Source organism: Mytilus galloprovincialis, chromosome 6, assembly GCF_965363235.1.
Source record: "Mytilus galloprovincialis chromosome 6, xbMytGall1.hap1.1, whole genome shotgun sequence".
Lineage (NCBI taxonomy): Eukaryota > Metazoa > Mollusca > Bivalvia > Mytilida > Mytilidae > Mytilus > Mytilus galloprovincialis.
In genome coordinates, this window is record NC_134843.1 from 31,873,358 (window position 1) to 31,900,849 (window position 27,492).

General features: G+C 35.1%; 1 protein-coding gene across 1 annotated transcript; it reads right to left on the bottom strand.

The window, feature by feature from the left end:
* Positions 1–366: 366 nt before the first annotated feature.
* LOC143078566 (uncharacterized) lies at positions 367–13,027 on the bottom strand. The gene is made up of 2 exons (XM_076253425.1): positions 13,003–13,027; positions 367–2,184 (listed from the first exon to the last, which is right to left on the bottom strand). Exons 1-2 carry the CDS (start codon positions 13,025–13,027, stop codon positions 371–373), a joined length of 1,839 nt encoding a protein of 612 aa, XP_076109540.1. The 3' UTR covers positions 367–370.
* Between the last annotated feature and the right edge of the window lie 14,465 nt (positions 13,028–27,492).

Sequence of the window (27,492 nt, forward strand, 5' to 3'; positions counted from 1 at the left end):
ATTTGATATGGAGACAAGCGTTTGGGTTTTGAAATTTCCTACATTATAAGACATATCAATAAAATTGAGAATGGAAATGGAGAATGTATATTTAAATAATATCTATACTTTTTATTGTTTCCCGATTTTTTTAATTTATTTTTTATTTTATGTTTCAAACTATTACAGAACAAACAAGTTATTTTTTGTGATTATCAAGGCTGAGTTATTTATTTTCAAAAACATATCAACTCTTAAACTTGTTTGATATGTAAACGGTATTACATAATGTAAATTTAGGTATACAATATAGATTCAAATGAGTTTCTTAAGTTGTTTATATCAGACAAAGTCAATGTACTGAAAATAAACGAATTAGGCAAAAACTACATCACATATTTATTTTGATAAAGGTATTAAACCCAGCAACTGTATCAACATCATCAACATTAAAAGATTGATACAAACAACAGTACTGTTTATTGTATGTAAATGATGTGCACATTGAATTTCTGAAACACAACACAGCACACTCAACCTCAGTTGTAACATTTTCTGTATAGAGCGGTGACACACTAGGCTTTGGTTTAATGTTAGGCCAAGTCAAGTCATAAATCGACCACTGTAAGTTTTGAACGATTGGTGGCGACATCAAACTGGATGGAGCAGTTGTATCTAACTCAAGAATGTCTGGTGTAGTTTCTGTATCTGCCGTGGATACGTCTTGTGTTCGTGTTTTCTCGTTGACCGTTTGCGATTGTGTTGTCTTTGTGACCGATTGTGTTTGTGTTTTCTCAGTGACCGATTGTGTTTGTGTTTTCTCAGTGACCGATTCTATTTGCGCTTTCTCAGTGACAGGTTGTGTTTGTCCTTTCTCAGTGACCGGTTGTTCTTCTGTTTTCTCAGGTGAGACTGGTTGTACTTCTGTTTTCTCAGTGACCAGTTGTGCTTCTGTTTTCTCAGTGACCAGTTGTGGTTCTGTTTTCTCAGTGACTGAGTGTGATTTTGTTTTTTCAGTGACCAGTTGTGCTTCTGTTTTCTCAATGTCAATGACCAGTTGTGCTTCTGTTTTCTCAGTGATTGATTGTGCTTCTGCTTTCTCAGTGACTACTTGGGCTTCTGTTTTCTCAGTGACTGGTTGGGCTTGTGTTTTCTGAGTGACCGATTGTACTTCAGTTTTCTCAATGACCGGTTGTACTTCTGTTTTCTCAGCTGAGACTGGTTGTACTTCTGTTTTCTCAGTGACTAGTTGTGCTTTTGTTTTCTCAGTGGCTGAGTGTGCTTTTGTTTTCTCAGTGACAAGTTGTGCTTCTGTTTTCCCTATGTCAATGACCGGTTGTGCTTCTGTTTTCTCACTGATCGATTGTACACCTGTTTTCTCAGTGACTACTTGGGCTTCTGTTTTCTCAGTGACTGGTTGTGCTTGTGTTTTCTGAGTGACCGGTTGTGTTTCTATTTGATCAGTAACCGATTGTGCTTCTGTTTGCTCAATGACCGGTTGTGCTTCTGTTTTCTCAGTGACCGGTTGTGTTTGTGTTTTCTCAGTGACCGATCGTGCTTCTGTTTTCTCAATGACCGGCTGTGCTTCTGTTTTCTTAGTGACTGGTTGTGCTTCTGTTTTCCCAATGACCAGTAGTGCTTCTGTTTTCTCAGTAATCGCTTGTGCTTCTGTTTTCTCAAAGACCGGTTGTGTTTCTGTTTTCTCAGTAACTAGTTTTATTTCTGTTGTCTTAGCGACTGGTTGTGTTTCTGTTTTCTCAGTGACTGGTATTGCTTCTGTTTTCTCATTGACCATTTGTGCTTCTGTTTTCTCATTGACTAGTTTTATTTCTGTTTTCTCAGTGACCGGTTGTGTTTCTGTTTGCTCTTTGACCGATTGTGCTTCTGTTTTCTCAATGACTGCTTGTGTTTCTGTTTGCTCAATGACCGGTTGTGCTTCTGTTTTCTCAGTGACTGGTATTGCTTCTGTTTTCTCAATGACCAGTTGTGCTTCTGTTTCCTCAATGACTGGTTGTGCTTCTGTTTTCTCAATGACCGATTGTGCTTCTGTTTTCCCAGTGATAAGCTTTGTTTGTCTTTGATCAGTGACCGCTTGTACGTCTGTTTTCTCAGTGACCGGTTGCGCTTGAACGAGATCTTGGTCAGGAAGACCGTCAGCTCCTAGAATGCCAGATTCGCATATTACAATATCCAACTTTAGTGCCGCTAAAATTAAAAAAATAATGATAGTTTAGGTTTCTTATTGAAAAAAGTAAAATCACAAAAATACTGAACTCCAAGGAAAATTCAAAAAGGAAATACCCAATCAAATGGCAAAATCAAAAGTTCAAACACATCAAACGAATGGATAACAACTGTCATATTCCTGACTTGGTACAGGCATTTTCTTATGTAGAAAATGGTGGATTGAACCTGGTTTTATAGCTAGCTAACCTCTCACTTGTATGACAGTCGCATCAAATTCCCTTATATACGAATGGGTTTACTTCTAGATTCGTAGGCATAACCCGTTCAATTCGTCAAGGATGCCCAATAGCCCCGTTGTTATATATCCTGCAAGCAGAACCACTTGCAGCATCAATTAGAAACAATCCTAATATAAAAGGAATAAAACTTCCTACTAGAACTGGGGACTGTATTGAAACAAAGCTAAATATGTTTGCTGACGATACTCAACTCTTTAATAAAAGCGAGGAGTCTATCGAAGAAACATTTAAAACTTTAAAACTGTACGAAAATGCTTCGGGGGCTAAAATGAATATGGATAAGACTGTTGGCATGTATTTAGGCAAGTGGCGAAATAAAAAACCAAAATTTAACAAAATTAAATGGTCTAAGCGTCCTGTGAAAGCATTAGGGGTACTACATGGATACGGGGTGGACTTAGATCAAATTTGGTTAGAAAAAATAAATAAAATAAAAAGCTGTATGGAAGTTTGGAAATCAAGAGATCTCACATTTACGGGAAAAGTCTTAATTATTAAATCCTTTGTACTGTCCGTCATTGGATACGAAATTGAAATGAGAGGTATCCCGGATATATACGAAAAACAAATAAATAATATTATATGGTCCTTTATATGGGATGGGAAAACAAACCAAGTCGCTAGAACAGTGTGCTGTTTACCGAAAGAAAAAGGGGGGATAGGAATGATAAACTTAAGGGACTTTATTAAATCAAAACAAGTGAAAAGTATGTACTGTATTGTCAACTCAAAAACACAAAAATGGAATGCAATAGGAAAATACTGGTTAACGTCACTAGACGAAAAATATGATACAGACTTTTTTATATGTTCTTGTTCGGATACTACATGTTTTAAGCAAATACAAATGTCCAAATATTATAAAGAACTTTTAATTTCCTGGACTGACTTACAGAAAATCCAAAAATCGGTCACGAAAGAGGACCTTTTAGAAGAAAATATTTTCGGCAATTGTAAATTGAAGTTCAAGGGACATGCATTATATTATGCAAATGTTGCCTCCAGTGGAATAAAAAAAAATAAAGATATATGGGACTTAAACAATAAATCCTTTAAAACATCCCTTGATATTTTTAACAGTCTTAAAGATAAAAGGAATTGGATTGCACAATATAGCCGCATTAAATCTTCGTTAACACCTCAACAAATTGACGTTTTAAAAACAGACTCTAGTATACATAGTCATTCTGATGGACCTATAAAAATAATAAATTCTTGTCAATTTATAAAAAATGGAGTTGTCGTTGATGCCAAAAAATTATGCCTTAAAGATATTAGATACTTTTATGAGAATAAAACAGCTCCAAATAGTCAGTTGAAGTGGAATTTACATTTTGGGAATGAACTACCATGGGATTACATTTGGGAAACTTTGAATAAGAATTTAGTTAACAGGAAAATTAAACAATTTCAATGGAAGTTACTACATAATATAATTTACACTGAAGAAAAGTTACAAAAAATGAATCGCTCAAACGGGAAGTGTCACTTTTGCAATGAAAAAGAATCACTATTTCATCTTTTTATTTATTGTAAACTGGTGGAAGACGTTTGGCGGGAAATTTTTGAGAAAATAAGGGAATTTTGTTCAAAATTAAATATCCAAAAATTACAAAAATCGGAAACAAGTATAATTTTTGGGGTCATTAATGCAGATGCATCTTATACCCAAATTTTAGATACGGTGCTTTTAATCACGAAATGGGTTATCTGGAAAACTAGAAATATTGCAAAATATCAAAAGAAAGGGATAAGTAAATTGGTGATTTTAAATATGATAAAACATGAAATGCAATTTCTGCTCAAATATTTTAAACCGAATACGAAAATCGAAGCCTTTTCTACTATGTGTGACATTTTTTGTATATAAATATATATTTTGCATGGTCAGGTCAGTTCAATGACCTCTTTGATACTGATTGAATAATAATATGTACACTGCTCGCAACTCCCTACATGTAATTTCTGTTGTGTATATATTCATGTATATCATCTAATTGTAATAAGACATGTTGTATCAACAGGTTCATATTATAAACAAATATTTACTCACCATATCTTTGATATTAATCCTTATTGGGAATCAAAATCATTAATCCATTTTTTTTATGAATGAACTACACATCCCTTTAACGAATCGCACGTGGTAAATGATCACTCGACCAGAAATTTAATGTAATCGAAATTAACATAACAAAAGACTTGATGTACGATAAAATTGAAACTGCTTAATAAATACAGGTAGCCTTTGTGAGAAATAAATGAAGATAAAAAACAAACTTTATTGAAATAATTATATATGGTGAGATGTATAGATATATAGATCGATATTAATTGCAGGTACATGTTCATTTGTACAAGGATAGATAATATTTATAAAGGTTGATGTTAATAATTTATAGTGGGAGTTTTTTTCTCATTTGCTTTTCCCCGACAAATGAGACTGTAAAAATTGGGGCCCCCTTAGTTGCTTCCCTGGGCAACTGAGGGTTGATGTAACAGGTGATTGTTAATAAAATATGTTTAATATTAAAAAAAAAAAAAAAAAAAAAATTCCCTTATATTGCCACCGATGCGTGGACAAAACAAACAGACACAATAGGTAAAAATGTCAAAAATAGGGATACAGCAGTCAACATTGTGTTATCATCTTAATCACTATAAAACAACAAATGTAACGAAGAAGCACAAAAAAGCATACATCAAAATTAACATCCTCATTATGCTTATATTATACGATTTTATTTATCTACGTAAAATGCACCCATAAAGGATGGAAGGTTTTAAGTACTGGTGTAAAATTGCGCGTTTGAAATTCGCACAGGTAGACATAAAATAATTTTGTCGTTCAAAGTATGGCGGGATACATAAATACAGTCATGTAAAATAGATATAACAAAAAACAGACTTAACAGTAAAAGTAATAATAATGAATAAAATAGTAGTGTTGTTCAAGGTATAACGGGATACATAAGTACAGAGTCACGTCAAATGTATATCACAAAAAACAGACTTAACAGTAATAATATTAATAAATAAAATAATTTTGTCATTCAAATTATGACAAGATATATAGGTACAGAGTCACATCATAAAATAATTTTGTCGTTCACAGTATGATGGGATACATAAGCACAGAGTTACGTCAAATGGATATCTAAAAAAAACCCGGACTTAACAGTTAAAGTAAAATTAATAAAGAAAAATAAAAGAATAATATAACACGTTATTAAGATGATAAACAACGTCAGTACGCAAAATCTATACTTCAAGACCATCGTGTATTATTTGTGAAGTTGATATGGAATATTTATCAACAAGTTCTTGGTTCCTTCCGATAAACCTTTTTTTTTTAGAAAAAGGACGAGACGTTCTTTGACATACCCCTGGTTCATCAACTTTCTGTTCAGACACTGGTGACGTTTTACAAAATCTGAGTAGGAGCTGCAAGCTCTTGAATACCGAATAAGTTGGGAAATGTATATTCCATATGCAGGTGAAGGTGGTATATTGCTACTAAGGTGGGGGAAATTGATAATTTCAAAATTAAAATCGTCTTGTTTGTCATAAAAATTTTTGTATTTTCACGAATATTGCCGTACATGGTAAATGGTTATATTTGTTACACTTTGTATATATTTTATACACATTAGATACTGCAAAACATGTTGGAAATGTATGGTCGTCTATTCACCAAAATACACAAAAACCTTAAAAAAAGTTAAAACTTCTATAGCGAATCTTTGATATATTTTTAAGACCAACCAATCTAACTACATGTATCTTTTGAATAAATTGCCGAGTAGAATGGTCTTATGACAGTCGTAAAAACGAAAGAAATGTCGAAATGTTTGTGCTAAAGCTTAAAAGAAACATGAACCATTTAAGTTCGCACACTAAATTTGATACGAACGTACCAGGGAGTCGATTTATACATTACATTGACTATCACCTTTTCAAACTGCTTGAAAAATATAAAAACCATGAATCAGCCAATCAATTTGAAAAAAAATTCTTTCATAGATATATAAAGTATAAAGGACAAAAAAGGATAAACGTAAAAAGCTTAAAGGGGCACTAGCTACGAGAAATATGTAAAATCTAACATACTATTTTTTTGGCTCAATCATTAATGTAATGGAAATAGTGAATATAATAATTCGCTTTTAGCAGCCATTATAGTATTTAAAGGAAAATAATGTCAACATTGAAAGTGAAACAAAGGAAAATCATTTGATTGACTGATTCGATCCACAAAAAATCTTTCTATACAGGTAAAAACGATGATTAACATTTATTTTCATCTATATTATGAAATTAAATAGACCTAGAAAAATCCAACAGCACGAGTCACTCGATAGTTAATCAGATGGCATCTAAACTAAAATACACATGAAACGAAGCTACGTATTTTCACGACCGTGCCCTGTTAATTGATTATTTTAGACTTTTCGACCGTGCCCTGTTAATTGATTATTTTAGACTTTTAATAGTTTGGATAAATGTTTTACATTGTTATAAATCAAATAGGAGAATTTAATTAAAATCGGTGAACATGAATTTGACAGCTAGTGCCCCTTTAAAATACTAACTGCATAAAAATATAACCAAAATATTAACTTACCATATAAAATAACAGTCGTCATCATGCAGAAATTCATAGTAAATCCCGAAGTGTCAGATTTCAAAGGTTACTTTAAAGCTTTTGCTTGTACATCTGTGATTGTATGAAGTATATGGTCTGGCTCTTTAGGAACCAGACTTTAAATTTGATATATTCTGGATTAGCTCTTATTGTAACATACTTCTTCGGTGAGTTTAAGTGCATTTTATTATCAGTGAAAAGGGGTTTTACCCAAACACAACTGTTACATTAGATTGGTCTTTCAACAAATAAAAGAAAACAGGCTGATTGCTACGGAATGAACAAAAACAGCTAAGCTAATAGAAGAAAATGCAAATCCAGACACTTGTCAGAATAGATTCATGCATACATACTCGGTACATAGATGCTTGGTGGGAAATCTTTGTGTGTGAAATTAAAACATTTCCTTATTTGAAACCTATATCTTACATAAGAGGTTGAAAACAAATAAACTGAATACTTTACGCACGTTTCTACTGTTTTCAACTTGAAATGTTTTTGCAGAACTCTGGGTGAGATCAGTTAAAATAGTGCAGTATGTCAGAGAATACAGAAATTGTCACAGCAGTTTTTCTAAAAGTAAGAGGACACATTAAATAATAAATTCCTTTCTAGAATAATTCTATATTACATATATTTAGTTTAACAGCTTGAATACAACATCAATCATAATGTAACCTGGCCACATAGTCGGATCCAGCCACGCCCCCCTTTTCGTGGGAAACATTTGGTTGATCATATTGGGAATTGCCGAAGCACGATTGTAGAGGGCCCCCTCTTAACGCAGTGAGTGGGTCTCTCTTGTAAAATGTTCTGGATCCGTCACTGGGCCAAAAGATTACTTTATAACTTGAACAGTTAAGTCAGGGATCCTTTTAAGATCAAATTAAAAAAAAAACGAGCATAGTTATGAATAAAAATTATCTCATTTGATGTCTCTGTATCATGCAAATAAAGTGTTCTGCAACGGAGTCTCTAAGAGTTTAGGAGTCATAGTTCACTTTTAATGGACGAACGGATGTTTCTGGTCAAAGAAAAAGATGAACTATGCTTTGAATATTCTTTACCAAAGCACAAAAATGTCTGCATTCACCTCAAAAGCTAACAAAACCTTCAAACAGACTTATTAAGAAGGGATATAATAGTTGCGATACTGTTGCTAGGTCACAAGTCATGTCTTCTTTGACTATTAATGACGTTAAAATACTAAATCCCTGTGATGTGTTTTAGTCGATTTTAGTCTCTGATGCATGATTTTTTATTATTAATTGGTTTTGGCTTTTAACTAGCTGTCAGTAACTGCGAGTACTCTCAAATCGTATTTTCTTGTTAATTCGACCTGTTGATACTGTTTATAATGCTTTTTTGTTATTTTTTATTTATATGGATCTTGTCTGTACACCAGCTTTGATTATTTGTAATATCTTCAATTTTTCACTTATTCTTACAACATTTGTATAAACTTCAAGATTATAAAAAAAACGTTTTTTTTCTAAAGTGAACATTGATTGGTTAAATATTTCTCAGTCATGTCCTGTGTTTGAATTTGTTTGTTAGCTTTTTGGTCATGAATGTTTGTCTCTAATATTTAATTAACTGTGCATTTGTATTCAGATATCGCAGATCAAATTTATTCGTTCATTGTTTAATCATACGTTTTTTGATTGAGTTAAGTCTGCCAATTGATATTTTATCGTATGTTTTTCTTTGTTGTGATGTTATGCTATTGTTTCAGAAAAAGGGAGAAGGTTTGGATCCATTAAAACGTTTAATCCCGCTGCAAATGTTTGCACCTGTCCTAAGTCAGGAATCTGATGTACAGTAGTTGTCGTTTGTTTATGTAATATATACGTGTTTCTCGTTTCTCGTTTTGTTTATATAGATTAGACCGTTGGTTTTCCCGTTTGAATGGTTTTACACTAGTAATTTTGGGGCACTTTATAGCTTATTGTTCGGTGTGAGCCAAGGCTCCGTGTTGAAGGCCGTACTTTAACCTATAATGGTTTACTTTTTAAATTGTTATTTGTATGGAGAGTTGTCTCATTGGCACTCACACCACATCTTCCTATATCCATTAATGATTGTATATTTTTTGCTTTAATATTGATTCACTTACAGGAATTTTCATCGGAAATAATATACAATTATTGTCTTTTGATGAGGTAAATATGTAGTTTTATTGACTTATGAAAAACTGATGTTCACTGAGGCCAACGGCCGAAGTGAATATCAGGTTTTTTTTCAAAAGTTAATTAAACCACATATTTACCGAAACAAAAGACAGCAATTGTTTTATTCCATATTCCGAGAGAAATGTATGTGATGGCAATTATTTACCAAAACCAATTGTACATCAACCGTTTTTTTTTAACAAAATTATACACGCGACGTTTTGCGCGGTGAATATGCTCATTTATTCAAAATCCAATTCATCATATAGAAAACCCTAATAAAATGATTTTATTAATATTAAATACTAGTAAACACATTTATTCAAAATCAGTTTTTGACACGATGCGGATTATGTTCTCGTATATTTTATGATGGTACAATACTAAACCCATAACGGGATGGATGGTAATTGATATTCATATGATGAAGACATAATCTTTCGATCAGTTTATTTGAGGTTCTGAGCTGGCATGGCAAGTCAGTAACTGCAAGTAATCCTTTGTTAATGTATGTATCATTGTCAATTTGATTAGTTTCTCTAGTTACCTATTCTGACATCGGACTCAGACTTCTTTTAAATTGAGTTCTACTGTCAGTTTTGTATGATTTTTAATTTTAGTTTCTTGTGAATATTGACGGCCATTATCACTGAACTAGTACACATTTTTATACGCCCGTCGTCTTTTAGACGGGACGTATTATGGTATACCGTTGTCCGTCCGTCCGTCGTCCACACTTCTGACAATAACTCAAAAACACTTTCACCAATTTCCATGAAACTTTGGTGAATTGTTTATATCTATTGACGTAAGCTCCCTTTCGTTTTTTTTTAATTTCAGATTTTAAGTTTTGGATTTATGGGGCTTTATTCATAAAAAAGGGGGGATTTTCAACACTTCGGACAATAACTCAAAAAGGCTTTCACCAATGTCCATGAAACTTTGGTGAATTGTTTATATCTATTGATGTAAGCTCCCTTTCAATTTTTATAAATTTCAGATTTTAAGTTTTGGATTTATGGGGCTTTATTTATAAAAAAAGGGGGATTTTTAACACTTCGGACAATAACTCAAAAAGGCTTTCACCAATGTTCATGAAACTTTGGTGAATTGTTTATATCTATTGATGTAAGCTCCCTTTTAATTTTTATAAATTTCAGATTTTAAGTTTTGGATTTATGGGGCTTAATTCATAAAAAAAGGGGGATTTTCAACACTTTGTACAATAACTCAAAAAGGCTTTCACCAATGTCCATGAAACTTTGGTGAATTGTTTATATCTATTGATGTAAGCTCCCTTTTAATTTTTATAAATTTCAGATTTTAAGTTTTGGATTTATGGGGCTTTATTTATAAAAAAAAAGGGGGATTTTTAACACTTCGGACAACAACTCAAAAAGGCTTTCACCAATGTCCATAAAACTTTGGTGAATTGTTTATATCTATTGATGTAAGCTCCCTTTCAATATTTATAAATTTCAGATTTTAAGTTTTGGATTTATGGGGCTTTATTTATAAAAAAAAGGGGGATTTTTAACACTTCGGACAATAACTCAAAAAGGCTTTCACCAATGTCCATGAAACTTTGGTGAATTGTTTATATCTATTGATGTAAGCTCCTTTTCAATTTTTATAAATTTCAGATTTTACATTTCGGTGTTATGAATTTTTATGCTTAAAAAAGGGGGGATTTTCAAATTTTGGGACAATAACTAACACTTTCACAAAATTTTATGCAACTTTGATAAATTGTTTATATCTATTGACATAAGCTCATTTTCCATTTTTATAAATTTTAGATTTTACATTTCCGTGTTATGAATTTTTATGCTTAAAAAAGGGGGGATTTTCCAATTTTGGGACAATAACTAACACTTTCACAAAATTTTATGCAACTTTGATAAATTGTTTATATCTATTGACATAAGCTCCCTTTCCATTTTTATAAATTTTAGATTTTACGTTTTCTTAAGTAATGAATTTTTATACTTAAAATACTTTAAATAGGGGGATTTTATGAAACTTTGGTGAATATATTAATGTAACATCCCTTTTGATTTGTATATATATTTCTAGTTGATCATATAAATTCATTTAAAGCATAAAAGACAAGTTAAAAGAGCAACGGGCGTATCATGCGCTAAAGCGCAGCCCTTTATTGTTTAGGGGCCAGCTGAAGCACAACTCCGGGTGCGGGAGTTTATCGCTGCATTTATTTTACACGTCTTTAAATTCTTGTACTTTCATTTTTTTTTGCACTGGCTCTTATAAGACACGTGTTTTGAACAAATTTCGGGATATTGTTTCACAAATCACGACCACTCTATATACTCCCAACGAAGGACTAAGATGCATAATAAGACCTCCCTAAGACACCCCGGAAGCCATTACTTCTGTATAACCGACCTAAGGACGAGGGTCTGAATGAGATTTATAGAACAGTAAAAAATTGACAAACAAATTAAGAACACAGAGAAATAGATAATAAATAAAAGAAAAGAGAGAAAGAAAGAAATATAGTTGGGTACACAAATAATACAAATAGAGAGAAAAAATGGGGAAAACAAAGAAATAGATAATATTGAAGACGAAATAAGTTTGCCAATTATATCACCACACTCATTCGGTACTCTCTCTCTCACATACAGCAACTCCAAAACACACCTCAAGTCCTCACTCTAATTATGTCTGCTTTCTCTCACACACGCACTTAACTCCCACTATCTCCTCTTAAGGATGCACTTAGGTGAGGTTAGGTGAAAATTAATAAATTAAGAAGTTAAAATTGATACCATAAGCTGGTAGAGCATCAATTAAGGATAAATATAAGCTAAAACTATTTATAGGTCATGGACCTCCTTTTCGAGATATTTGAGATTTAAAATATGGAGGGAAAAGACTGACTCGGACTTTTACCTTATATTTGCATTGGTATTATCGGGTCTCAAAACAAAAGAAAAAAATTAAGAATCTTCTAAAATTTTGGTAAATGTCCTTTCATGAGGTATTAAATCTTATATGAAAAAATAAATGGGTGTTATGGGGCAAACTATTTTACATTGTGTTGTATGGAAAAACACCAAGGAGTCCGAACATTTGGCACAAATTCTAAAACCTCACCTAAGTACATCCTTAAACTCTCTCCACTCCCACCCTGTCTACTCAATCACACACACAATCTGCTCTCACCACTTCCTTACACATACAACCTCTGCTTTCACCACGCACACCTCTCACTCACACATAATCTGTTCTCACCACTCCCTTACACACACACACTCTGCTTTCACCACGCACACCTCTCACCACTCCCTTACACACACTCTGCTTTCACCACGCACACCTCTCACCACTCCCTTACACACACACACACACACTCTGCTTTCACCACGCACACCTCTCACCACTCCCTTACACACACACTCTGCTCTCACCACACACACCTCACACACTCTGCTCTCACCACGCATACCTCATTCACACTCTCTTCTCTCTCACAGTCTCAGCTCTCACCACTCAGACTGTCCTTTCTCACACACTTAGCTCTCTCTCTCTTTCACCACTCTCACTCTCCTCTCTCTCATACACATTCTGCTCTCTCTCTCACATACTCTACTGTCACACTCCAACCACCCCTCTCACACACACTGTACTCTCACCACTCACACTATACTCTGATCACTCACACTCTCCTCTGACTCAGTCTGCTCTAACCACTCACACTCTCCTCTCACAGCTGTCGACATAGCCGAACCTCTTCACCTTAGCCTTGCCCTTAATACCCGTTAACTATAGCCCTGTCTAACAACCACCGATTTCACCCATAACCATTTTTACCCTTGACCGTTCACATACCTACCCTACCTATGCTTACCCCAAACTACACCACGGGTAACCACCTAACCCATAACCCTAGCTACCCTTACCACACAAAACACCCCCATAATATGCCCTACCCTACGCCCTTACTCTTATACATGACCCAAACTCCTCTCCCAGTGAATGCTCTGTATACGACTGTTTCCCATCCACATGAGAAATATCAATATGACACAGATTCAAAACGGCTATGACAGTACAGGAGTTCTACTCCTTCAGGGCTGTGGATACCACAGTCCATCGGGGAGGACGCCACTATCTACCATTGCCTGGGACAGGTTGGTACTCGTCCCTTCAGTTAACCTTCATTAGGTAAGAGTACAACACTATGTAAGATAATATAAGCTTTTTATTGCAATGAAAATGTCCTACTTCACCGGTCTTTTAACATTTTTCAATCTGCAATATATATACATGAAGAAGCAATTTCTTTTTGTTTTCATTTGCATATCACTTTTTTTAATATTCTTGATCCTTTTTATGTTCAGTTAGCTAAAAAATAACCTTGCATTTTATTGTTGTGGTTAAACATCAGTGTTCTAATTTGTTTTTCTGTTGTTGAATGTTACGTATTCTTACGTTGAGTTGCGTTTGTTTACATGTTGTATATGTGTTCGATTTATCTCCCTTATCCATTTAAAAAGAACATTGTTTTGTAATTTTGTTGTTAAAAACAATCGGAGCGTCTGGTTTGCATTTGATTGATATATTGTTGGATGTTATATGTTCAGTGGCATGTATTTCGTGCATTTCACAAGATTAGCGTTTGTGATTGAATGTGAGATGACACAAGTTTAGCATTTTTCATGTATTATATTCATACCACACATCCTTTATTAATATGGGACGAATAAAGGAGGAATGTTTGGGTAAATGCTGTCTCCTAGAATAAAGCACCGAACAGGAAAGTCTTAAAAGGTGTGCCTGATCCAATTGGTCTGACTTGCTGTTTGGCATGACTGAGCTTCATTTTCGTAATCGAGAGTTTTCTTGCATAAAGAGATCGTTGACACTGATTTAAAAGAAAATTATTTATTGGGAATAAGTTACAGAAATATAAAGGCGTACTCGATCAATCATAATGCAAATGTTTTTTTGTATTCTTGTTGAAAGTACGAGTTCTGCAACACCAACAAAACTGATATTACATATTATCATATACTACGACTAAATATCCAAAAGTTGACTTTTCCAAACCGTGTTCATTATTTATATTTTGTCGATTCGTCCTATAATATGTTTCTTGTCTGTTGAGGCATATGATAGAAAAATTTTATATCGAATGTTCTAAATTTGGGGTCCGACGTCCGTGAACTTTTCACTCTTTAAACTTCTATTTGGGAAATACGTAAAAGGATCAATTAATGAATATGTTATTTTCTCCATTGTTGAAGCTAGGATAAATAGATCATAACATGACATTTTTCATATCGCATGTATAATTAGCCCTCGAGCCATGCAGCTCTTGGGCTGATATTGAACCTAGGGCTGATAATACATGCGATATGAAAAATGCCATGTAATAATCTGATAGTATTAAAAAGATACGTTTATCAAAATTCAATTCTCAAAGTTAAAAGAAATAATGAGAAAAGAAAAAAAAAACAAACAGAAAAAATTATTAACATCATTTCATAAATACTCTACTCTACGCAAACAAGAACCCAAAATATATTCTCTATAAACTAAAAATTGTGCGATAATAAAACATACACAAAAAGAATTAGAACGCCAATAAAAACGTAACAAATATAAATAAAATACACTACAGAACATCTTTTTAAAGTTTTAACAAGTTTTTTTTTGTTTTTTTTTCAAATATTTATTTCAATGTTTCCGTGAAGTTATCTATTCTTAAGTTTGACAGTTTAGCTAAACTTTAAATCAGTAATGATCTTTTAAGGTGAAGACGTGGTCATTTGAATTTTAGAGGGGCAATTAAGTTACCCCGGATCCAAGGTTGTTTTTATTTCAAATTAAAAACTAGACGCGTTCACGTCTAGATTTGTTTAAACTCGTGTTTGCGAAAGACCTTTTACAATGATAAGATTCAAAGAGTTTCCTATCTCTTTCCATTCCAAAGTTTTTCACATTTATGAACTAAAAAATTCGAAATGATGAAATCTCTTGAACGATAGTTATATCATCTTCGCCATAATTTATTTATCAATTAGATTTTCAACTGTGTTGATAAAATCGTATTTTTGTTATCATATTTCATAGATATCAAGTCAATAAAATATGTCTATACGACTCAAAAATGGTCTTAAAAACTCCAGCATGTATATATATATATATATATTTTATGTAAAAGACATTTCAAAGGGAAGAAGAGCACAGTCGATACTCCAGTACTAATTAATAAATTAATGCTCCCTCTTTTCTCGTTACCGCAAGTTACGTCAAGTAAGGGCAATTTTCGTTCGTTCGTTAGATGTTGAGAAACCTTTATTAATAGCCGACAATACGAATGGGGTTATTTCAAATACGTGTATTTTAGTTTTCAATTGAACCTGTAGCCCTGTGAATTACGAAATTTTCAAACTGCAATAGTATCAAAACAGCAACTATAATGAAGAGCAGAGATGGGCCTTTTTGTACATATATCAATGGGAAACTTCGTGCAAAGCCTTATTATTTATTGTTTCATTGTATATAACAGTATAATAGAAAAAGCGGATTTTGTGGCAAATAAATCAAAGATTTTTAAAACAAATCCACCGACTTTATGAAAGAGGATTGTGTTATAAAATTTTAAACAAATATTACTCACTTGTTTTTCTATGATGTGCTAGCATTTATTGTTTACAAAAAGTCCAAAACAACCTTTAAATTCCAAATTCCTCGTGCTGAGTCACTAAAGTCGAGCGCACCCGAGAAGGTGTACTTGAAATGGTCCATATTTATATTTTTTTATATCAATAACTAAGTTTATAAACTTGTTTTAAGGAAATCATTGCTAGCACTGCATGCAATAATCCTATATCTATCAAGCATCGAATTGCCAAATGTGAGAGTACAAGGGGACAGACTGGCTGTTGATTTTCCAAAAAAAAAAAAGAATCCGTCTGTTTATCATTGAGAGTTACTGTCCCAATCGTCAGCATAAGTCAAAGGATAATTTCGAAACTGTTTACAGAACTGGAGAAAACCTATTGCGACTTGATGGAGAGCTTATTCGATTCTCGAATTGAGGGGTGTAAATTGTGTGTGAAGCGTCTGCATCGGTCATAGCAAAAAATGTTTACAGAACTGGAGAAAAAACCTATTGCTACTGATATTCAAAACCTTGAAGAGTTCCCATCATTATTTAACGCATATTTTTTTTATATAAACATCCCTTTGGTAGAATTAATGATTTAATAAAAATACACTGATGTTTTACAGAACTGTATTGAGATAAATCGCGACTTGATGGAGAGCTAAGTCGATTCTCGGATTGAGGGGTTTATGTGTGCGAAGCGTCTTCCTCGGTCAAAGGAAAACTTCGAAAATGTTTACAGAACTGGAGAGAAACCCTACGCTACTGATATTCCATCATTATTTAAAGAATATTCTAATATAAACATCCCTTTGGTAGAATTTATGATTACATATAAATACACTAATGGAGAGCTTAGTCAATTTTCAAATTAAGGAGTATTATGTGTACGAATCGTCTGCATCAGGTAACGGAAAATTTCGAAAATCTGATCTAGATGGTCAAAAGAATATTTCTTTTCTATATATTGTTATTAATAATTTTGCATTTGTGACAGATCTTTCATTGTCTTCATGGACGTCAAGTTGGTTACCTATTCCCTATTCCCTATTCGTTACCTATTCCCTATTCCCTATTCGTGACCTATTCGTTACCTATTCCCTATTCCCTATTCGTTACCTATTCGTTACCTATTCCCTATTCCCTATTCGTTACCTATTCGTTACCTATTCCCTATTCCCTATTCGTTAACTATTCGTTACCTATTCCCTATTCCCTATTCGTTACCTATTCGTTACCTATTCCCTATTCCCTATTCGTTACCTATTCGTTACCTATTCCCTATTCCCTATTCGTTACCTATTCGTTACTTATTCCCTATTCCTTATTCGTTACTTATTCGATTTTTAATATCCTTCCCCCTTTTCAATTAAGTCTCCCAAACAAAGTTTGGAGACTTATTGTTTTTGCTCAGTTCTTATTATGGCATCCTCAACGGAGTTGGGGTGACATATTGTTATTGTTCGTTTCTTTTTTTTCTTATATTTATTCTTCCACACTTTTTTGTCCATGCTATTTCTCAGAATTGGCTTGAACAATATTGATGGAACTATACCATAATGAGGACCACTATATGAAATTGTGCAATCGGGGTATGGCATCATCAAGATGGCTGCCGTTGCCATGGAAACTGATAAAATGTGAAAAAAAATGCAAATTCTAAATCTTTCATTATAAGACCTAGCTGGATGAAACTTTATGGCAATGTTGGCAGTAGTGCCCTAAGGTACCAACAGCACTTAGCTTCTGCAAAATGGCTGCCATTGCCATGGAAACTGGAAAAAAGTTTAACATTGAGCCTATGGGAAAACATCAAAGCAGCATTTTCTTAAGGAATATCAGACCAAACTCAAAGAAACATCATGAATATGTAACATAGAATAAGTCAATGTTGCAACTGTTGTTGGAATTTTCGAAATGGACACCGTTACCATGGAAACAGCTAAAATATCCAAAAATCTCAAAATGGTCTAAACTAAATGAAACTGATAAAAGATGGTAACTGACAATTGGAGATAAGACTTTGGACTTGAGAATTTCCAAAATGGCCGCTGTTGCCATGGAAACTGCAAAAATGTGAAAAATTGAAAAATGGTTCAAATTTGGTGAACATTTACACAGAAATACATTCGTATGTCTTTGTGTGCATTTACTGTTTAACTTTTCAAAATGGCTGCAGTTTAGAGGCAATGTGGGAAGGGTGCCATCCACTATTGCTTGCATTCGCAAATCTAGTTATTTTTATTATTCTTCTTCTTCCTCTTCTTCCTCTTCTTCTTCCGCCACTTTAAAAATGAACTTGTCCGCAGCATTTCTCCAAAACTACTTGTCAGATTTACTTAGGGTTTCATAAAATGTTAGACTAATATGTCTAGGTGAGCCATCAATCGTTCATTTGTGCATTTGGGTCTATTAAGGGGTATTTTGGGGGACAGAAAGAAGGGAGGGGTTTACTATAGAACCCTATGGGATTTTATTTTCTAAAATTTTCAAATGAATATAACTTGAAAACTGTAAGTGATAGATACATGCAGTCTTCAGAAATGATTAAAGGACAATAAAACAAATCACATGAAATATAGGGGAGTCCCTGGGGGGTCATCCCTACCCCCTTCAATTCGAGAATATGCTTTTAACTTGTAAACGGTCCAGATCCCCACCCCTAAACCATATATATTCTTGTATGGGACAATAAAACTAATCAAATGAAATTAAATAAAAGTTCCTGGGGGTCACCCCACCCCGTTCAATTTGAGAATGTACTATTATCTTGTAAACGGTCCAGATCCCCACCCCTAAACCATATATATTCTTGAATAGGACGATAAAACAAATCAAATGAAATTAAATGGAAGTCCCCGGGGGTCATCCCCACCCTGTTCAATTTTAGAATGTGCCATTATCTTGTAAACGGTCTAGATCCCCACCCCTAAACCAAATATATTCTTGTAGGGGACAATAAAACTAATCAAATGAAATTAAATGGAAGATCCTGGGGGTCAGCCCCACCCCGTTCAATTTGAGAATGTACTATTATCTTGTAAATGGTCCAGATCCCCACCCCTAAACCATATATGTTCATGTAGGGGACAATAAAACAAATAAAATGAGATAAAAGGGAAGTCCTGAGGGGGTCATCCCACCCACTCTTGTTTGAAAACTTGTAAACGGTCAACATCCCCACCCCTAAACCATATATATTCTTGTATGGGACAATAAAACAAATCAAATGAAATTAAATAAAAGTTCCTGGGGGTCACCCCACCCCGTTCAATTTGAGAATGTACTATTATCTTGTAAACGGTTCAGATCCCCACCCCTAAACCATATACATTCTTGAATAGGACGATAAAACAAATCAAATGAAATTAAATGGAAGTCTCCGGGGGTCATCCCCACCCTGTTCAATTTTAGAATGTGCTATTATCTTGTAAACGGTCCAGATCCCCACCCCTAAACCATATGTATTCTTGTAGGGGACAATAAAACTAATCAAATGAAATTAAATGGAAGTTCCTGGGGGTCACCCCCAACCCGTTCATTTTGAGAATGTACTATTATCTTGTAAATTGTCCAGATCCCCACCCCTAAACCATATATTTTCTTGTAGGGGACAATAAAACAAATGAAATAAAATAAAAGGAAAGTCCCTAGGGGGTCACCCCACCCCTCTTGTTTGAAAACTTATAAACGGTCAACATCCCCAACCCTAAACTATATATATTCTTGTAAGGGACAATAAAACTAATCAAATGAAATTAAATGGAAGTTCCTGGGGGTCACCCCCACCCCGTTCAATTTGAGAATGTACTATTATCTTGTAAATGGTCCAGATCCCCACCCCTAAACCATATATATTCTTGTAGGGGACAATAAAACAAATGAAATGAAATAAAAGGAAAGTCCCTAGGGGGTCAGCCCACCCCCTCTTGTTTGAAAATTGTAAACGGTCAACATCCCCACCCCTAAACCATATATATTCTTGTAGGGGACAATAAAACAAATAAAATGAAATGTAGGTAAAGTCCCTGGGGGTCACCACCACCCCCTCCTGTTTGAATACTTGTAAATGGTGGAGATCCCCACCAGTAAGCCATATATATTCTTGTATGGGATAAAAAATCAAAATCAAATGAACATGGGACCATATGAATTGCGAGTTATGGGATCTTTTTGTTGTTTATACTCTTATATCTGGTAATAGTTCTAAATTTGTTGAGGTAAAATGATCTGCTTTATGTCCGTATGTTTGAAGATGGATCTTGGTTCGAAGGGATGAAATCACCGTGTTAGCGCTTGCATAAAAAAAAATGTGGTATGATTGCCAATGAGACAACAACCCACAATAGACCAAAATGACACAGAAACTATCAACTATAGGTCAATGTACGGCCTTCAACAATGAGCATAGCCCAAACCGTGTAGTCACCTATAAAAGGCCCAGATATGACAATTTCAAACAATTCAAACAACAAAACTAACGGCCGTATTTCATATACTAAAACATAAACAGAAAACAAATATGTAACACAAAAACAAACGATAACTACTTAATTTCAGGCTCTTGTCTAGGGACAGGCACATACTAACATAATGTGGTGGGGTTAAACATGTTAGCAGGGTGTACATCGTTTCGGAGCATGCTATTACCTTGTTTAATTCGTTCCATCACTCGCTTATAATTCGCTTATAATACGTGTATCATACGTTGCACCTTTTAAAACATGATTTTCAATTGTTTTGTTGTCTCTGGTTGTAGATTTAGGTTCTTAGAGGTGATATAACTCTATAAGCGCATATGTACCCGTTCCAGCGCTCGGATAATACCCTGTTAAATATTCGTTACTTATTCGCTTTTAATACGCTTGTTGTACGTTGCACCTTTTAGATAAGGATTTTCAATTGTGTTCATATCTCTGGTGGTAATAATGTGTTCTTATAGATGAAATATCCCTATTAGCGCGTATGTACCCGTTCCAGCGCTCGGATAATACCCTGTTACTTATTAGTTCCTTATTTGTTTTTAATGCGCGGGGTAAGTATACGTTGCACCTTGAAATAAATCGTTTTTTTAATTGTGTTCATGTCTCTGGTGGTAACAATGTGTTCTTAGAGACGAAATGCCCCTATTAGAGCGCATGTACCCGTTCCAGCGCTCGGTTAATACCCTGTTACCTATTCGTTACCTATTCGTTACCTATTCACTTATAATACGTTTGTTGTACGTTGCACCTTTTAGAAAAGGATTTTCACTTGTGTTCATGTCTCTGGTGGTAACAATGTTTAATTAGAGATGAAATGACCCTAATAGCGTGCCTGTACCCGTTCCAGCGCTCGGTTAATACCCTGCTACCTATTCGTTACCTATTCGTTACTTATTCGCTTTTAATACGTTTGTTGTACGTTGCACCTTTAAGAAACGGATTTTCAATTGTGTTCATATCTCTTGTGGTAATAATGTGTTCTTATAGATGAAATACCCCTATTAGTGCATATTACCCGTTCCAGCGCTCGGATAATACCGGGTTACTTATTTGTTCCTTATTCGCTTTTAATGCGCAGGGTATACGTTGCACCTTGAAATAAATCGTTTTTTAATTGTGTTCGTGTCTCTGGTGGTAACAATGTGTTCTTAGAGATGAAATGACCCTATAAGCGCGCATGTACCCGTTCCAGCGCTCGGTTAATACCCTGTTACCTATTCGTTACCTATTCACTTATAACACGTTTGTTGTACGTTGCACCTTTTAGAAAAGGATTTTCACTTGTGTCCATGTCTCTGGTGGTAACAATGTGTTCTTAGAGACGAAATGACCCTATTAGCGTGCATGTACCCGTTCCAGCGCTCGGTTAATATCCTGTTACCTATTCGTTACCTATTCAATTATAATACGTTTGTTGTACGTTGCACCTTTTAGAAAAGGATTTTCAATTGTGTCCATGTCTCTGGTGGTAACAATGTGTTCTTAGAGATGAAATGACCCTATTAGCGCGCATGTACCCGTTCCAGCGCTCGGTTAATACCCTGTTACCTATTCGTTACCTATTCGTTACCTATTCACTTATAATACGTTTGTTGTACGTTGCACCTTTTAGAAAGGGATTTTCAATTGTGTTCATGTCTCTGGTGGTAACAATGTGTTCTTAGAGATGAAATGGCCCTATTAGCGCGCATGTACCCGTTCCAGCGCTCGGTTAATACCCTGTTACCTATTCGGTACCTATTCGTTACCTGTTCACTAATAATACATTTGTTGTACGTTGCACCTTTTAGAAAAGGATTTTCACTTGTGTTCATGTCTCTGGTGGTAATAATGTGTTCTTAGAGACGAAATGACCCTATTAGAGCGCATGTACCCGTTCCAGCGCTCAGTTAATACCCTATTACCTATTCGTTACCTATTCGTTACTTATTCGCTTTAAATATGTTTGTTGTACGTTGCACCTTTTAGAAAAGGATTTTCACGTGTGTTCATGTCTCTGGTGGTAACAATGTGTAATTAGAGATGAAATGACCCTATTAGCGTGCATGTACCCGTTCCAGCGCTCGGTTATTACCCTGTTACCTATTCGTTACCTATTCACTTATAATACGTTTGTTGTACGTTGCATCTTTTAGAAAAGGATTTTCACGTGTGTTCATGTCTCTGGTGGTAACAATGTGTTCATAGAGATGAAATGACCCTATTAGCGTGCATGTACCCGTTCCAGCGCTCGGTTAATATCCTGTTACCTATTCGTTACCTATTCAATTATAATACGTTTGTTGTACGTTGCACCTTTTAGAAAAGGATTTTCAATTGTGTCCATGTCTCTGGTGGTAACAATGTGTTCTTAGAGATGAAATGACCCTATTAGCGCGCATGTACCCGTTCCAGCGCTCGGTTAATACCCTGTTACCTATTCGTTACCTATTCGTTACCTATTCACTTATAATACGTTTGTTGTACGTTGCACCTTTTAGAAAGGGATTTTCAATTGTGTTCATGTCTCTGGTGGTAACAATGTGTTCTTAGAGATGAAATGGCCCTATTAGCGCGCATGTACCCGTTCCAGCGCTCGGTTAATACCCTGTTACCTATTCGGTACCTATTCGTTACCTGTTCACTAATAATACATTTGTTGTACGTTGCACCTTTTAGAAAAGGATTTTCACTTGTGTTCATGTCTCTGGTGGTAATAATGTGTTCTTAGAGACGAAATGACCCTATTAGAGCGCATGTACCCGTTCCAGCGCTCGGTTAATACCCTATTACCTATTCGTTACCTATTCGTTACTTATTCGCTTTAAATATGTTTGTTGTACGTTGCACCTTTTAGAAAAGGATTTTCACGTGTGTTCATGTCTCTGGTGGTAACACAATGTGTAATTAGAGATGAAATGACCCTATTAGCGTGCATGTACCCGTTCCAGCGCTCGGTTATTACCCTGTTACCTATTCGTTACCTATTCACTTATAATACGTTTGTTGTACGTTGCATCTTTTAGAAAAGGATTTTCACGTGTGTTCATGTCTCTGGTGGTAACAATGTGTTCATAGAGATGAATTGACCCTATTAGCGCATATGTACCCGTTCCAGCGCTCGGTTAATAACCTGTTACCTATTCGTTACCTATTCGTTACCTATTCACTTATAATACGTTTGTTGTACGTTGCATCTTTTAGAAAAGGATTTTCAATTGTGTTCATGTCACTGGTGGCAACAATGTGTTCTTAGAGATGAAATGACCCTATTAGCGCGTATGTACCCGTTCCAGCGCTCAGTTAATACCCTGTTACTTATTTGTTACTTATTCGGCTATAATACGTTTGTTATAAGTTGCAACTTTTAGAAAAGGATTTTCAATTGTGTCCATGTCTCTGGTGGTAACAATGTGTTCTTAGAGATGAAATGACCCTATTAGCGCATATGTACCCGTTCCAGCGCTCGGTTAATACCCTGTTACCTATTCGTTACCTGTTCGTTACTTATTCGCTTTAAATACGTTTGTTGTACGTTGCACCTTTTAAAAAAGGATTTTCACTTGTGTTCATGTCTCTGGTGGTAACAATGTGTAATTAGAGATGAAATGACCCTATTAGCGTGCATGTACCTGTTCAAGCGCTCGGTTAATACCCTGTTACCTATTTGTTACCTATTCGTTACCTATTCGTTACCTATTCACTTATAATACGTTTGTTGTACGTTGCACCTTTTAGAAAGGGATTTTCAATTGTGTTCATGTCTCTGGTGGTAACAATGTGTTCTTAGAGATGAAATGACCCTATTAGCGCGCATGTACCCGTTCCAGCGCTCGGTTAATACCCTGTTACCTATTCGGTACCTATTCGTTACTTATTCACTTATAATACATTTGTTGTACGTTGCACCTTTTAGACAAGGATTTTCACTTGTGTTCATGTCTCTGGTGGTAACAATGTGTTCTTAGAGACGAAATGACCCTATTAGCGTGCATGTACCCGTTCCAGCGCTCGGTTAATATCCTGTTACCTATTCGTTACCTATTCAATTATAATACGTTTGTTGTACGTTGCACCTTTTAGAAAAGGATTTTCAATTGTGTCCATGTCTCTGGTGGTAACAATGTGTTCTTAGAGATGAAATGACCCTATTAGCGCGCATGTACCCGTTCCAGCGCTCGGTTAATACCCTGTTACCTATTCGTTACCTATTCGTTACCTATTCACTTATAATACGTTTGTTGTACGTTGCACCTTTTAGAAAGGGATTTTCAATTGTGTTCATGTCTCTGGTGGTAACAATGTGTTCTTAGAGATGAAATGGCCCTATTAGCGCGCATGTACCCGTTCAAGCGCTCGGTTAATACCCTGTTACCTATTCGTTACCTATTCGTTACCTGTTCACTAATAATACATTTGTTGTACGTTGCACCTTTTAGAAAAGGATTTTCACTTGTGTTCATGTCTCTGGTGGTAATAATGTGTTCTTAGAGACGAAATGACCCTATTAGAGCGCATGTACCCGTTCCAGCGCTCGGTATGTACCCGTTCCAGCGCTCGGTTAATACCCTATTACCTATTCGTTACTTATTCGCTTTAAATATGTTTGTTGTACGTTGCACCTTTTAGAAAAGGATTTTCACGTGTGTTCATGTCTCTGGTGGTAACAATGTGTAATTAGAGATGAAATGACCCTATTAGCGTGCATGTACCCGTTCCAGCGCTCGGTTATTACCCTGTTACCTATTCGTTACCTATTCACTTATAATACGTTTGTTGTACGTTGCATCTTTTAGAAAAGGATTTTCACGTGTGTTCATGTCTCTGGTGGTAACAATGTGTTCATAGAGATGAATTGACCCTATTAGCGCATATGTACCCGTTCCAGCGCTCGGTTAATAACCTGTTACCTATTCGTTACCTATTCGTTACCTATTCACTTATAATACGTTTGTTGTACGTTGCATCTTTTAGAAAAGGATTTTCAATTGTGTTCATGTCACTGGTGGCAACAATGTGTTCTTAGAGATGAAATGACCCTATTAGCGCGTATGTACCCGTTCCAGCGCTCAGTTAATACCCTGTTACTTATTTGTTACTTATTCGGCTATAATACGTTTGTTATAAGTTGCAACTTTTAGAAAAGGATTTTCAATTGTGTCCATGTCTCTGGTGGTAACAATGTGTTCTTAGAGATGAAATGACCCTATTACCGCGTATGTACCCGTTCCAGCGCTCGGTTATTACCCTGTTACTTATTCGTTACTTATTCGCTGATATAATACGTTTGTTGTACGTTGCACCTTTTAGAAAAGGATTTTCAATTGTGTTTATGTCTCTGGTGGTAACAAAGTGTTTAGAGATAAAATGACCCTATTAGCGTGCATCTACCCGTTCCAGCGCTCGGTTAATACCCTGTTACTTATTTGTTACCTATTCGTTCCTTATTCCCTATTCCCTATGCGTTACCTATTCGTAACTTATTCCCTATTCCCTATTTGTTACCTATTCGTTACTTATTCCCTATTCCCTATGCGTTACCTATTCGTTATTTATTCTCTATTCCCTATTCGTTACCTATTCGTTACTTATTCGTTATTCGTTACTTATTCAATTTTTGATATCCTCACCCTTTTTAATTTTTGTCGAGCCTGCAACTTTTGTTGCAGAAAGCTCGACATAGGGATAGTGATCTGGCGGCGGCGGCTACGGCGGCGGCGGTGTTAGCTAACTTTTTAAAAACTTTATATTTTAGAAGGTGGAAGAACTGGATGCTTCATACTTTGTATATGGATACATCATGTTACGAAGTTCTGTCAGTCACATGTCAAATGTCCTTGACCTCATTTTCATGGTTCAGTGACCACTTGAAAATAAAGTTAAGATTTTTTGTAATGTTGAATTCTGTCTTATTTTAAGTAATAGGATAATTATATTTGATATGTGCATACCTTGTAAGGTCCTCATGCCCGTCAGACAGTTTTCGCTTAACCTCGACCTCATTTCATGGATCAGTGAACAAGGTTAGGTTTTGGTGGTCAAGTCCATATCTCAGATACTATAAGCAATAGGGCAAGTATATTCGGTGTATGGAAGGACTGTAAGGTGTCCATGTCCAACAGCTGGCAGGTGTCATCTGACCTTGACCTTATTTTCATGGTTCAGTTGTTATAGTTAAGTTTTTGTGTTTTGGTCTCTTTTTCTCATACTTTACATAATAGATCTACTATATTTGTTGTATGGAATGATTGTAAGGTGTACATGTCTAGCGTGCAGATGTCATCTGACCTTGACCTCATTTTCATGGTTGAGTGGTCAAAGTTAAGTTTTTGAGTTTTGGTCTTTTTATCTAATACTATATGCTATAAGTCAACTATATTTGGTGTATGGAAATATTATATGATCTGTATGTCAGTCGCGCAGGTTTTATTTGACCTCGACCTCATTTTCACGGTTCATTGCTCAGTGTTAAGTTTTTGTGTTTGGTCTATTTTTCTTAAACTATAAGTAAGAGGTCAACTATATTTGTTGTATGAAAGCATTGTTAGCTGAACATGTCTGTCTGGCATGTTTCATCTGACCTTGACCTCATTTTCATGGTTCATTCAATTTGGTTTTTGTTATCTTGGTTAATGTTAAGTTATGTGACAGTTGTTATAAAGCTTTATACTTAAGACTATCAACATAATATCAATGATTAGTAAAGAAGGCGAGACATTTCAGCGTGTGCACTCTTGTTTATATTCTTATCTCTTGTTATAGATCTAAATTTGTTGAGGTAAAATGACCTTCTTATGACCTATTTATATGTGTTTGTGCTCAACCGATCCTGTTGCTTTATGTTAGATACTTATTTGTTTATTATTTGATTTTTATACGTTCTACCTTTTAAATGTTTTATATTCGTATGTTTGAAGATCTGGTTCTTGGTTCGAAGAGGTGAAATCACCTTTTAGCGCTTGTATAAAAACGAACATTTTAGAAAATGATTTTCAATTAATTGTGTTCTTGTCTCTGGCGGTAATTATGTGTTCTTGGAGATGAAATAACCCTATTAGCGTGTATGTACCCGTTCCAGCGCTCGGTTTATACCCTGTAAATTATTCGT

Coding starts and splice junctions, on each gene's coding strand:
- LOC143078566 (XM_076253425.1), bottom strand. CDS start 13,027: ATGTCGACAGCTGTGAGAGGAGAGT. Junction 2,185..13,002: donor GACAGCTGTGAGAGGAGAGT/GTGAGTGGTTAG, acceptor TTTTAATTTTAG/CGGCACTAAAGTTGGATATT.